General features: G+C 38.3%; 1 protein-coding gene across 1 annotated transcript in view; it reads right to left on the reverse strand.

Annotated features, from left to right (window-relative positions):
* The window catches only part of LOC104126121 (ubiquitin-conjugating enzyme E2 E2), a 213,474-nt gene extending 199,515 nt beyond the window's left edge, over positions 1–13,959 (reverse strand). Inside the window, 3 exon segments of the mRNA XM_009638632.2 lie at positions 5,543–5,593; positions 13,813–13,893; positions 13,895–13,959. Coding sequence (XP_009636927.1) covers positions 5,543–5,593; positions 13,813–13,893; positions 13,895–13,959 — 197 coding nt within the window.
* Positions 13,960–14,999: the final 1,040 nt, after the last annotated feature.

The following is a 14,999-nucleotide window of genomic DNA, read 5'->3' on the forward strand; positions in this document are numbered from 1 at the left end:
TAGAAGGTTACAGAAAACTAGTAGCAGATCAAAGTAAGCCTATACAGGCAGAAGGTAAACTCCATGGGTAACGCAATGTAACAGGAAGAGAGCTCAGATTCGTACCAAGGAAGCTGGAAACGTTTGTGAGGAAAAACATTCAAAGAAAGCATTCCTTATTCCTGTTTTCATCCCGCTCACACGTTAGCATCACATGCATCGCAGTCATGTGCCTATGGCAACAAGCTGATGCATCCCTAACTCAAACAGTCAAAAATCACTGATCACAGTTCCTTTTAAAATAAAAATACAAGCTGCTAGATTTTTGGGAATTTTTTCCACTTGAATTTTGTTCCTAGGTCCTCCTCTGGTGAAATCCCTATCAAAAGAAATTGGATTAAGACTTTCTTTAGGCAGAGGAGCCACTATACTCCCATACTTAAAAAGTGATACGACAAACATGAGTATGATGCCGATCACCCTTTGTGCTTCCAGAGTTTTATGAAGGAACCAGCAAATAAAGACACACTGTTCCGTGCCTACGCTGCCTTAAAGTTTCTTCTCTGATCACAGGGCAAGGAATCGCCTCACTGAAGTAGCCCGTGCATTCTGCACAAGAGTAAAAAGAACTCAACATGCATCTAAAGGTAGTGAAATAGGTAGTGGACACTACCTGAGCAGATGCAGTGTTATGTTTAATGCTACCAAAATCATTACATAAACTCTCTGTGCGAGCTAAAGGAGACTCACCAAAAGAGAAGCAAATTTATGTTGGACAAATCGCTTTACAAACAGAATCCTTCCAGCACCCAAGAGGAATTTATTTTTGCATTTTGCATTTGGAGAAGGCATTGCTCTGCTTTCTCCAAATATTTTCACCTTTATTCATGTATTTTAAGGAAACATACATAACCAAGATTATTCAGCTCCCCCCCACCCCCAAGTCAAACTGATGTTGTGAGCACGACCTAAAAAACTGTAAGGCATCTCTTTGCTCACATCGGAAAGCTATGTGGGCGTCTGTGTGCTCGTGTGTGTGTGCACACACAGGGAAGAGGGGAAGACCTCCTTACTGAGTTCCTTGAGCGAGAGGGAAGGCAGGCGACTCGAGTAGGCCAGGGCACCACGACAGATACTTGCTGTACCTGCTGCTCTAGGTCGCTACACTTCTACCTCTCTGCATCGTAGAGCAATGCTGACAATCTTCTTCCTCCCAGTCTTCCCATGAAATCGTGCTAACATTTGCTTTCTGCTCCTGACACTTGTGCCACCTCCTTAGCTTTAAAGCAGCCCTAGGCAAGAGTTTAAACAAATGGCCCCAAGAACAATATCTTAAATTAATGGAATTCACATAATCCCTTAGAGTTGTGAAGATCCTGGCCTCACCATTTCAGCAAAACCAGAGCCAAAGCAATACTGAACAGGAATGTCAGACTCCAGAGAGTCATTAATAGCAGAAGAAGCCCCCAAACATCATCCCCAAAAGATCTGTGTTTTAAATCTCTTCAGAGTGATTTAGTTTTCACAAGCAAAACACTAGGATCAGATATGTTGGTTGTTTATCAATTTTGCAGATAAGTATAAGACGCAAGGAATTAATGTAATGATTCCAAACTAATAGAAGAGATAAGACTACATGCAGGGTTTTAAATTGATTGTTTTGGAATGAGAACCAGTCAACTCACCCACTAAGCTGTGCAGCCCTTTAAAGTATATTTCTGAGCCTCAAGCATCACCCATATTGCTACAGGGAAAAAGAAATAAAATGTACACACATAAAAAGAATTTCAGTAAATACACAGAAAAGAGACGAATGGTGACAAATACGCAAAGAACATCAAAAGAAAACACAAAGAAGAAGATAGGGAACAAGAGTGACTTAACAGGAAAATTTTGAGCAGTTGCTCGAAGTGGTGTCCACAGAGAGCTGCTATGTGTTTTGTGCAAGCTCTTCTTGTTTCCAGCTGCTAAGTTCACACTGAAAGAAGCTAAAAATACATTAAACACTTTCCAAATATTATTTTCCCATGTAAGCAATTGGTATAAGTTGCCACAGAGATGTTGTTCTCTTGCCAGTGAGAAGGGAAATAGTATACAATGCTGACAACAGAAGTTGTATTCTACGAAATCTATTGTCTTGGACAAGTTGCAGTCCAGAATATGGGAAAGTTTGAAAAGGCATTATTTTAGTTACAAGAATTCCCAACTGTTCCCCTATTCCATCGAGGCAATATATGAAAATGATACTTAAAGATGAGGTTTTTATCACCCATGAGAAAAGGTATACTCTGCATTACTCAAAGGCATAATATGTGCAACTTTTCTAGCAATCAAGCTTTGGTGTTTCAATGAGAAAAAAAGAGAGAGAAGAGTGGCAAATACAATTTAGGTATACCGTCTCCTGACAAACTAAAGTTTCACAATGCTGCAGATTTAAAATACAAATGTACCTGCTTAGCATTCAGGACTCTCCTCAACAGTAAATTCAGCTCTATACAAAAGTCAGGGGGGTGGGGGCGGGGAATGGAACACAACACATACCAAAACCCCATCAGTTCTTTCCATTAAATGTGAAGTATAACAGGCTTTTTTATGACATGCCTTCTTCCAAAAATAGCAATGATTACACTGCTCAACTCCCACGTGCCCCCCAGCTTGACTTTTTGACACTTAGGACATTATACATTCTCAGTCCTGAGGAATGATCCAAAGTTTGTGGAGTCAAGAGGACTCTTTCCATTGCCCAGAATCCAAACTACAGAATGTGAAATACAACAATACCTAAGGAAGTAAGTTACTCCAATTTCTTACAACATTAAATCTTCTTTTAAAGCCAAACATGATAGATTTTTTTAGGAACTCTGAAATCCACAGCTTTCCACAGTTTTGGAAAGATGCTGCAAGTCACAGCAGTGATAATTGCCAATTACAAGGCACACGTGTGAGCAAGACGTTTTTTTTTTCTTGCAGACAAACAAGAAGATTATACAGCCTATTCTCTTTGTGGGGTTGAGGCGGGGGAAGCGTTAAGATTGCAGCTGCTGCAGAAGTGGAAACTGCAACTCCCTTGGAGCTTGTACCGACTGTGTAGCCTAGCATGCCATTAAGGGATGCTACTGTACTACAGATACTGTTCCATTTTGTGTTTTTTCCTGAATGAGACAAGTCTGAAGCTTTGGCCTGCTGTAGTTAATGGAAAGTCTTGTAATACATCTTGCAATATTCCACCCAAGCTCCAATTCAGCTCAATATCCTGCCTATCATAAGTTCCTAAATAACTACTTAGGAGAGTATTCTTCAATAATACAGCTTTCCTTCGTGTCTTCTGTGACATTTAGTTTTGAGATTTATCACATTCCTATTGCCCAATCATGATCTATTTTTTATATATAAAAGAGGACATACAGCGAAGGCTAGCTGGAATCAAAACCATTTCAAATAGCCTATATCTGTAAGGAACTTATCTTTACGAAATATGATTTTTTAAATAGAAATCTAACATCTCTTACAACAATGATCTAAATTCCACCAAAAACAAGAAAGGACATATCAATACTTTAGGGTAAGATATACTGTACTATAGCTTGGCTTTCTTCATTATGCTGAAGAATCATGTCTGGCTGATGTATTTATTCTGTAATGTTTAACTATAATAGAAAATAGATGAAGTTCAAATGAAAACACTGTTTAGACTATGTCAACAGAGCGTAAAACTAAATGAAGTGATTCTGTATTGACTATAAAAACATATTTGCTAATAGTAAAGTTACTAATGGTTATCTATCAAGATCACAACATGAAATAATTCCGCATCTTAAGAACTGTATTAAAGCAGCAGACACACGAAGTTAGATGTAATTTTTTGATTTTGCAAAACAGCATCATGCAGTGCACTTTATTGCTATTTTATCATTAGTGTAAATAATTCAAAAAAAACCCCAGGAAATCTCCAGCTCACTTTTTTCTTTTTTTAAATTGCAAGTCACCAAAGGACTTTCTGCTAAGACAGCCAAGGCTCACTTTATACTCGCTAGCAAAAGGAAATCAAATAACAGTATTTTGTATACTGAAACAACTGCTTTGTTACAAAGGGAAGGATTCAGAAAACTAGAACAAATGACACTGCTGTAAAAACTATAAGCCTTTTAGGCTCAGTTCAAAGACTTATGCATTCTTCTACAACAGACTGAAGTTTTATATTCATCTCAGCAAATCAATCCACTAATAGGCATCAGTCATCAACACCTAAGTAAAGATCTGCCATTTGAAACAGCTTTGATGTGATTGAAGACTCGCACACAGTCGTAAGTATGACAGAACAGCTTAGCTATTAAAATGTTTTATCTAGCAAAGAACTGTTCATCCTAATTGACTGAAATACTCTTTGAACGCTATTATTGCAAGGCTACTTCACTACGCAGCGCTTTAGTGCATAGCCACTTGACTTGTATCTTGAGATCCAGCACAACCACATCAAATCTTGTTAGAATATTTTCTCACACATACTTTTGTCAAGAGACCAAAACAATAAAGCTGACTGTCATTTTTACAACCAGTTGCTTAGTTAATTCGATACTGAAACGTACTGGGATTCATTATAAAAGCTGCATGCAATCAGCCATTTCTATCAATCTTTCTTTTTACTGCACTAATAGAATGAATCCTACTAACCACATCAGCTGAAATGGGTTGGCAGGACTGGATGGAAGCTATTCCTCTTGCACCGAGCCCAACCTCTCACCGCGAGAGGTGCGGTGGCAGGGGCTCCTTTAAGCAGTGTCGTGCAGCCCTGGCCCAGCTCCAACGCTGACCATATGTCAAGCTGACAGATAAGAAGCCGGAGACAGCCATCTGAAAACAACTGCACGCCGCCCCGGCCACCAGGCAGTGAGGGTTTCTAGGCCTACCTCATTACTCATTTCAAAGCCAATTTTAAACACACCGAAAGTAAACATACCTGACTCTCCCCTCCCCGCCCCCCCCAAAAAAACCAACAACAAAAAAACCACCAAACCAAAACACCAGCACAAAGCCATTATTAGAAAGGCTATGTGACGATACATTCTATTTCAGGAAGTTTCCACTGAATATCATAACTGATCACCAGAAATACAGTTGGAAGATTAATAACAGTTTGTGCCTATAACATTTTTCCTTCTCCATTATATTCACAGTGTGTTAACAATTTGCAAGAAAAAGGAATCAAACGTACCAGCGACTGCCACCAAGATTACATTTTACAGAATCAAACACAACGCTACTGATGTAATACCTCAAATGAAGGGTGATTTGATTTTTACACTGTATCTATTAATGCATTGTAGAGTTCATCAGGTTTTACCATTATTTTTGTTACCAGGAAGTATGTCATATCAATTCCCTTATGTAGGCAAGCATTATCTATCAGCTTTTATTCCAAAATTACTAAGCAATCACCACAAAGGAATAGCTAAAACTTACTCCAGTCCCCTATGCCATTTCCATAATTCCATATATTCCATTTCCATAATTCCATATATTCCATTTCCATAATTCCAAATTAATAAAATCCAGGTATACTTACCTACAGTTTGGAGGAGGGTCTAATGTAATTTCTGCAAGTTCTTTCTGAATTCTTAAAAGAAAAAAAAAATCATTATCAGGATTTTTTTGCATTATATTTCTTTCAACTTTATGAACATTTTCTACAGCAATCAATAAAATACAATTCTTGCAATTTCTGATAGAAAGTGGATGCTATAAGGTTTCATGAAACTGCTCAAGAAAATGTTGAACTAAAAGTCAAGTCTTTTCTGAAAAATGAGCCTCCAATCTGGGACAACTTATGCTATGAGCAGCTACCTAGAAAAATCCCACTTTTTCTATAGGTTGGGATTCTCAGCTCCTTTGCTCACTTACACAACAATTAAATGCCTCGTATACCCTCCTTCTCTATTTCCCCTCTGCCTATATGCCTCATAGCTCTTGCTCTCCAGAATGTTTAACTTCTTAATGTATCTCGCACTGGCAGGGCAAAAAACCCAACTTCGGAGGATAGTTGTCTCTCACCCTCCCTCTCAGAGCCTATCCTGGTCTTCTCCATAACCTCCTCCTAAGTATTGGGCGGCTGCTATCGGGTCCCCTCGAAGCCTGTCCTCAAAGGGAAGTGCTCCAGCTCCCTGGCCAGGCTGGGGACCTGCCTCTGGATCTCCTCCAATGCATGCCGCCTTTGTTTTGCGGGGCCCAAGAACAGGGTACAGGTTATTCCAGATGCACAGTCTAATGAGAGCTGAGTAAGAGGAGATAAACCACTTTCCCCTACCTACTGACTATGCTGCTGTTAACACAGCCCAGGAGGCAGTCAGCCTTCATTGCTGCCTCACGTTGAGCTTGCTGTCTGCCAGGACCCCCACGTCCTTCTCAGCAGAGCTGCTCCCCAGCCTGTATCGTTACAGAGGGTTAGTCCTTCCCACAAGTGGTTAGTCCTTCCCACATGCACGATGTTACATTTGTCCTTGCTGAATTTCATGAGTTCACCGTCAGCCCTCTCTTGCAGCCTGCCAAGGTCCCTCTGAGCAGCAGCCCTGCCCCTGTGTGTACCAGCTGCCCCCCCAAACTTCTTGTCATCTGCAAACTTGAGAGTGCGCTCTGCAATATCCTCCAGGTCATCTGCATGAAGCTGGGCAGGTCCAGTACAGATCCCAGCAGTACCGCACTCGTTAAGGGCATCCCGCTGGAGGTCATCCACCAGGCAGAGCAACTTGGTTGTTAAGGATTTCTGGATATTCCCAGGCTGACGCTCCCATGCCAAGTCCTTGAATTCCTGATCTCTGCCACATCTGGCAATACGGGCTCTTTTCTGTTATACCAGTGCCTGCATGAGAGCCAGTATATTCCCCCTCTGAAGAAATTTAAACATGCAGAGTAGGAGTTTACAGAGTTCCCAACGGAACTTGTAGGAGCTTACAGTTCCCAAAGACTTGCCAGAGTATGATGCCATAAGCAGGCCTGCGATGGCCACCTTCCCTATAAACTACGCCCAGGGCTTTTTTATACGCTACTTCAGTGCAAAAACATGAACATTTAGAAGGAGGAAGGAAAAGAAAAACAATTCAATGTACCCTCAGTACTTCTTCCCTTCTCCTTCACAGGATTTCATGTACAGGAACAGATTGCTATTCCTGTTATTCCCTAGACTAAGAAAGAAAACCTGCATGGTAATACCACTCAAATTCCTGAGATACATGCTCAAGCCACAACCCAAAAGTTCAGCACTGACCTGAAGTACACACATATCTTGTTAAAAATTACTGCCACCCATTTTGCACATAAATACAGGCAAAGAAAATGAAACATTCAGGTATACTGGCATATATAACATAAAAATGAGCAGTTTAATTCTCTCTATAATGTTAAGATCCAAACACAATCTTACATGCTAAGGAGTCTCACAGCCACTATCAAAATTCCCCTTATGCCACTATGCGTTGATTTTATGGCTATAATGAATAAATGAACCAAAGACAGTAGAGGAACTGGCCTGAACCAGAAACTCCAACCCTTTATCATTTACATTCTGAAATAATTAGGACATATGTGGGCAAGATTTGTAGGCAGAGGAAATAATTGTTTATTAGACCAGTTGATATTGTTGAAAAGATAAAAACACGCTTTCAGATGCTTAGCTTTCCTTCTAACCTCTATGCACGCCAACCCTACAAACACACACTAGTTATTCCTGTAGCGGCGGCGAAATTCAATGTTTGTTCGCTTTTTCCACTCATTGAAATATTTACATCTCCAGTACATAGAATTTCCCCAATAAATATCATTCTTTTCTTGTAAAAATACAGGCACAGGCTGCTTAATCAATATTTGCAGCAAGTTGTTGTAGCAACACTGAAAATCCACCACATTTTTTAAAAGGGAAAATCTGATTAGTGAAGTCCAAGCACAACAAACATTGCTTTTAAACATTACTCCATTTAAACAATCCTAACAGTTCACACCTTTTAGAATCATAGAACCGTTTAGTTTGGAAAAGACCTTTAAGATCATCAAGTCCAACTGTTAACCTAATACTGCCATCCCACCACTAAACCATGTCCCTAAGCAAAGGGAGATCTTAAAAGCATGGGAGATGTGTAAATATTTCTTCTGTATATGGCAAATTTCTACTGCGTTTTTGATATTTATACTATCACAAATTCAAATCACAGAAAACCTAGGTAGCGTAGAGTCTTCAATTTCATGTTTTATGGGTGGTTTTGCTTTTTCTGCCTTTTGGGAAGCTACAGAATGATGGCATTGAACGTCTATAGAGTGAGGGATTATTCCTTTGCTTTACATATCGTAGTAAGAGCAGTTAATATTTCATTGCATTACAATGAGTCTGAGACACATCAAGAATGGATTGACAAGTGCAGCTTAAGTCCTAGATCAAAACCCTTATATTCTTCCTAAATCCTAACCCACGTCCCTTCCATTCTGAAAATAAAAGGATACAGAACGCTCCCCTTTTCTCCCTCTGTTCTAGCTCAACCCAAAATTTCTAACTTCTAATGCCAAGAGCACTAAAATGGTCCCTTTTCAAGCTTTTCCTGTGATTGAGCAAACAAGAACAAAATACATTTCTGCTTCAAGTGATAAAAATTGATCAGATTGTACATTCCATCTATGTTCAAAGTGCCAATTGTTTTTGCAAGCATCTAAGATAGAGATGTTTCATTCGTGATTATTTTTTATACAAACAAGATAGAACTTATTAATATGATACTGTCCATCAATTGCTCCTCAGCAAGTTGTCTCTGTTTATTCGCCTACTCTGTGGCATCCCAAACTAAAATTAATATATACACCTTACACCTCTTTTGTTACAATTTTTATCTGCTGAGAGCACATTCATAAACAGTTTCTGTAGAGCAGCTGACACACAATAGCTTGTTCACATGTCACAGCATTCAAAGTTACAATTAAATCATCAGACAACATCCCAGAGAGCCTTGCACTGATAGAGACCTCCAGTGTGCAAGCTGGCCTTTGTCTGCACAAGTTATTCCACTGCTCTGGCACTTGTTTCATATCTCCATTGAGTTGCCCTCAGAATCTGACATAGGAGAGGATGTGCCTCATTTCCTTTGCTGACCACAGAGGGTTCACCGCGAGAATATGCGGCCTCTGGCAACAAAACATTTATTGCAGGGTCCTTTCTGGCATCTCTTTCTTTGGATTTTCTGCCTTGGTACAGTTATGTTTAGCTATGTCAGAGAGGAAAAAGGATGCTAAGTTAAAATCATTATATATATATATTTATATCCAGTTTATATTTAAACTGTTGACATACTGGTTTACTATATAGTGGGGAGTGAGGTGATGGCATGGGGAGAAGCCCTTGCTAGTAATCAAAACCCTGGGCTGTACACACAGGACATTTAATTTGCGGTGTCAGATCTGATACTCTTTGTTTGGTCTTAAAGAAGTAATTTGACCCCTCTCTCATACATATATATATACACACACACACACACATATGTATACGTACAAACGCACACAGAGAAAAATATTTTTCTCCTCCATTTTACTAACAGAAAAGAACATAGTTGCCTTCCAGTAATAGTGCAAAGGTTAATCTACCCCTAAGTTCAGAAGCATGAAAGTACATTGCGGATTTCAAATATTATTAATTCTCACAAACACATTTACTACTGTTCCAACCCTAGGGGTACTGTGTGCTGTTTCCTTCATGAAACAGTTAAAGTCCTCTAAAGCTAAGAGACAACTGAATATGTCAGAGGATTTCCCAATAAGATTAATAGGAAAAGAAACAAAATATAGGACTGTATGACAACGAGCTATTCTTACCAGGTCTACTTTTCTAAAATACATGCCTCTTTACCCATAAAAGCCAGGTGAACCAATACTCCATACTGAAGAATATGTTATTTAGAAAATACTAAAAAATGCAATCACTGGTATGAATTTCAACCTTATATAAACTGTGACTGAGCAGGAAATTGATCTAAAGATGGTTAGATTAATGCTGGAGGAAAAGAACTATTCTCGCCTCCATGCTAGATGCACAGTAAGTGACAAGGATATTTCTTATAAGAAAAAGCATTTCATATTTTGCCGTCATATTCAACATGCTAAATACCATTCCCAGTTTCCTTAAAAATAGTGCTGTGATAAGCTTCTCTGAGGAAAAGAAAAAAAAAGGGGGGGGGAGGGGGAAGCTCCTCTTTATTTTGTTGAATTTCAAACAAGTTTAATCCATTACCTATTTGCTACTCCTTAAGATTGTGACTTCTTTCAATAAGGAAAAGAAAAGATTGCAACTAAAGTTTTAAAGTACATAATTCATTGTAGGCACAGATACTTATAAAAAAATTCCAGGACTGGACACAAAGGTTGACAGATTTTCAACTATCAACTTCAGGAGCCAAGCAAAACAATACATTTATTTGTTGAGCTAGTATGTCAGCCAAGAATGGTTACATTTCTCTCAATCCAAAGGTCATGCTAAGATTTGCTACTTAAGAGGTAACAAGATGCCTGCTGTTTTCAAGGACAGCAATTCAATTCCGTGTGTGAACTGTAATTGTGATATGCAGCGAGTTTCTCAATCTTGACATGTTAGGTAAGAAAGGTTGCTATTTAAGGTGATGCCCTCTGGGTGAGGAAAATTGAAGGACCGGTACACTGTATGACATAGGCTATAAGCTATTACACCTGTATAGCAGCTAGTCCTGAAAGTATTAACAGAGAAGGACGGCATGTGATGGCATTCTGCCTTCTTGATGCCATCTATAGCAATGCTAACAGAAGAAACTCCATATCTTAAAACCAAAAATCTTACTCAAAGATGAATTCAAGTGGTTTCCTATAGCCTCCATAACCAGGTAATTTTGGAAAGCAGTAAGCTGCAGGAGTAGCATACTCATACATAAGACACGGTAGCAGTTTACGTTTACACAACCAAAAGTCAGCACACTGCTAAATCTTGATTTATATAAAACCTAATGCTACTGAAAATTCTTTAAATCTAACTGACTACATAAACATAGAAATAAAAAGCGGAACAGAAGTAATTCCAAATACAGATGCACAAATCTTCATTCTAATCCAAGATATAGAGTAGGTGTCCTAATGTAATCCAAAAATACTGTGACTACAATTCCATATGCATGAAAAAGCTTTCCAAGTGAGAAAGCATGACTTCCAGACTCCGGACAGAATCAAGTCTGTAGTCTGTGACTTTAGCTCCAGCGCTACGTTAACTTGCTGGTGTTTTCAGCTCTAAACACGAATTAAGGAATCATGACCAAAGCCGCAACTGCAGTACACTCTGTTGTTTGGGGTTTTTACTGATTTTAGCAGAGCTGACTCCTTTAACTATAACAGAGTTATTAGAGGGAATCACATAGTGAAACACTTAAGTGAAGATTATTGTGACTTTAGAGTAATGCCATAAAACCCCACAGAATTCAAAAGCTAGAAAAGGAAAAAGATGCAAAGCATATATTCAGTCTTTTTTTCACCAGGACAGATGAATTACTTCAATTTATTTCAGTTTTTAAAAGATCAGTTTTTTAACCTGGTTGAGAACAACATTCCCATTGAAGGAGTATAGTCTTATTCCTGCACTATTTTTCATTTCTAATGAACAAAACCAATAATATTACTTTGAAGTTATTTTATATAGACAGTTTCTGTAATACTTATCACATATTGAGGTCTCTCTGACATTTTTCCCTCCTTCATATTACTCCTCTCCTTTTTATCCTGTAATTTCTGATTTTCCTTTCTTAAGGCATTACTGATTTTAATTAAAAAGCAAAGAAACAAAACCTGTAATATGAAAACCTGGCCAGATTAAGAATGTTTATAGAAATTTAATCCTAATTTTAACACGGTGGCAAACTACAGAACGCTAAAAAACCAAACCAAACCAAAATCAAAACCGATGTTGCTGTGATCCTTCCACAAAGTGCTATGACAACCAGCACTCCCAAAATACAATTTTTTTCAAAAACATTATTTATTGGGCATATATCTACAGAACTCTCATAAATCATCTTAGCTTTTAAAATGCATAATCAAAGGCTTTCCTTCAATATTAGTACACATGTGAAACTGGCTTTAGGGTCTAACTGGCAAACGTACTGATGTCAGCTACTAGCATAATTAGTTTCAGCAGAACCATAAGCAGATATGATTAAACTTTAAAAGGTTTAAGTAATTTTATCACTGTGAAATGCATGTTGATAAAAGCTCTAAGCTTTGAAGATACAAAGCTAAGATTAATAGACCAATTTCTGACATATCATTATTAATTTTTTAATAGGGTAGTGTCCACAGGCCCTTGTCAGAATTGTGGCATCATTACATTAGGTATTGTACAAAGTTCAGAATACATAGGCTCTTTTCTAAAGATGTTAAAAACTGTTTTTTTATGACCTTAAAAGTCATGACTAGTCCAATATTCCCAATATTTAAACAATAACAATAGCAGGAAGCAGAAAAAAGAAAAGGAGGCCAGAAGGATTAACTACATGAATAACACCATGGTTTGAAGAGAAAGGTGTTCGGTTTTTTGGTTGTTTTTTTGTTTTTTTTTTTCTCCTTTTAGTCATAAAAGGAAGCACGGGCAAGCTTTGCTGGCCATCCTGTAAGTGATACGACTAGGTAATCTCCTAATAGTGTCATAGTAGGAACGGGTCTTCCCATTTCACCAGGGAAGAAAAAAGAAGCAAGGCTAGCTGTAAGGGAGGCGTCTATGGCAGAAGAGAAGCATGACAATACCTCCTTGGAAAGACAGAAGAGACGTCAGTTCAGGAAAGTATGTAAATGGTAAGGGACAGGTTAAGCCAAGACAAAGACTTCAGTCCCAAAGAGCCGTACACACACATTTATATACTGGTATTTATGGGCTGCTACTACATGCGTATGTTATAAATTACGGTGGTAAGGCCTCGATGGTTCTCCTTTACCATGGCACCATAGTGGCACAACTCAAGCGTTTTTTCTTGTAGTTTACATGGCCTTGAGTTAGCACAGAAACAGGATCTGGGAATTCTGCATCAGGAGACTGCAGAATTGGTCTTGTCAGATTATTTTAAAAGTGTTTTTTAACTTCAGTCACTATAATCCCATTTGAATTCTGTTGCCTAGACTAGCACCACTATGTATACTAATGGAGCACTGCTAAACTGTAAATTCCTTCTGTCTGGTCCAAGCAAGACAATCGTTATCTGCAGATTGACGTGATAGCATAGAATAATTTAAATAGCTATTCTGCAAACCCATCTTTCCGCTCAAGCAGAAAAGAGAAGGGAAAGAAATGGGTATTAAAACAGACCACAGTTTAAAGTAATGAAACCAACATGCATTTGTTGTTCACTCAAATATTTCTGATCTGACCATCTGGGAAAAGGAAACACAGTACTTTACAGCAATAGGTATTACGGTAGTCCTTACATGCTGAGTTACTGAACTGTCTGAAATGTTTATGGTTAATTAACTGTAAGTTACACTGACAAGTTTCAACATCAGTCATACATACACATACAGAGATATATTTTATAAGGCTACAAAACTGCCTGAGTTTTACTAGCAATAAAAAAATGTCAGCCTTTATCATGCAAGCTACTATTAAAACCATGTGAAAGAGCCAATCTGTCAAAGAAAGGAAAAAAGTATACAGGTCTCATTATTGTGACCAGTCTCAAAAGGCTATTACACTGACATAGTAGTGTTATAATAAAACAAAAGAAAATTAATACACTGAGTCAATACATATATCTGACGGTCAGCTGAAAAAAGAGAAAGAATAAACAGCCAGACAGAACACCGTACCTTTTAGCACTAGTTGACAGTTTAGCAGCTGTTTTGCTTGATATTTTGCCCTCTTTTTTCTTGGGTTGAACTTGCTCCCTTATCCCCATCAGACCTGCCTCCACTAGTGCTTGGACTATCATCAACTCTCTGCCCCTCTGTAGACATGGCAGATGCTGCACTGAACAAAAAAAAAACCAAACAAAAAACCACAAAAACCAAACAAAAGTTAGCATTTTCAGAATAAACTGTCCAGTAGTATTTCTTACATGCCTTAAGGAAATAGCACACGAGGTTTATGTCTTTGTCTTAATACATAAAGCTTGTGTTACAGTACTTCAGTAATCTTAGGACTGAAGACTTTTGCTATAAGCATCTTAAAAATAAATCAGGAGTTGGTCATTTTAAGCCCCATACCAAACAAAAAAACCCCCCTTGTATATATGAAAAGCATAAGTTATTGTAGTTAATGTAGTATGGAAAAAAAGTTATTGTAGTGGGGAAACATAATTCTGCAAGTATAATTCCATTCACTGTGAATGACATTTTTCAGCTAACTCATGATATTGCCGAGCAGTCCTCTCATCACTATGCCACTGGTTCAAATCTAGCATAGGTTGTTAAAAACTGAGAGCTATCACTATCTTAAGACTCTCTGTTATTCCACATGAAATAAATCTGTGGGCTCGTTCCAAGTCTATAATGTGGGTTTCCACATTAGAAAATCCACATCTTGGCATGCTCGATGGAAACATTCACAGAACCAAAAGGCACTAACACAGGACTGTTTGTATTTACTAAAACGGTACGCTTCGAGAGCGGTAAGCACGCTGATAGAGGATGTAAGGAAGTTTATTCCTGACAAATTCTGTTCAGGCAACACGAGGCAACAAAGCTGTCAGAGAACACAAGCGACAAGAAATTTCAGTATATTTCAGAAGTCAAGTTAATGCTTTATTTGCACACTTCTGATACCAGTTAACTATTCTCATCTCTTCCTTCATTTTAAGTAGTATAACAATATGCTGACAGATGAGGAATTACAAGCCCAGTGTTACAACTGTCATGACTTCTCAAACTGTTCTAATGAAGGGCAGATGTCCACGAAAAACTCTTACTGAATGAGCATATGTGGTGGCAATGACTGTTAGAAAATTTTACAAAAAAAAAAAACCCCAACCACCCAAACCCAGAAGGTCTTTCCTTTA

Source organism: Egretta garzetta, unplaced genomic scaffold, assembly GCF_000687185.1.
Source record: "Egretta garzetta isolate BGI_Z169 unplaced genomic scaffold, ASM68718v1 scaffold94, whole genome shotgun sequence".
NCBI classification, from domain to species: domain Eukaryota; kingdom Metazoa; phylum Chordata; class Aves; order Pelecaniformes; family Ardeidae; genus Egretta; species Egretta garzetta.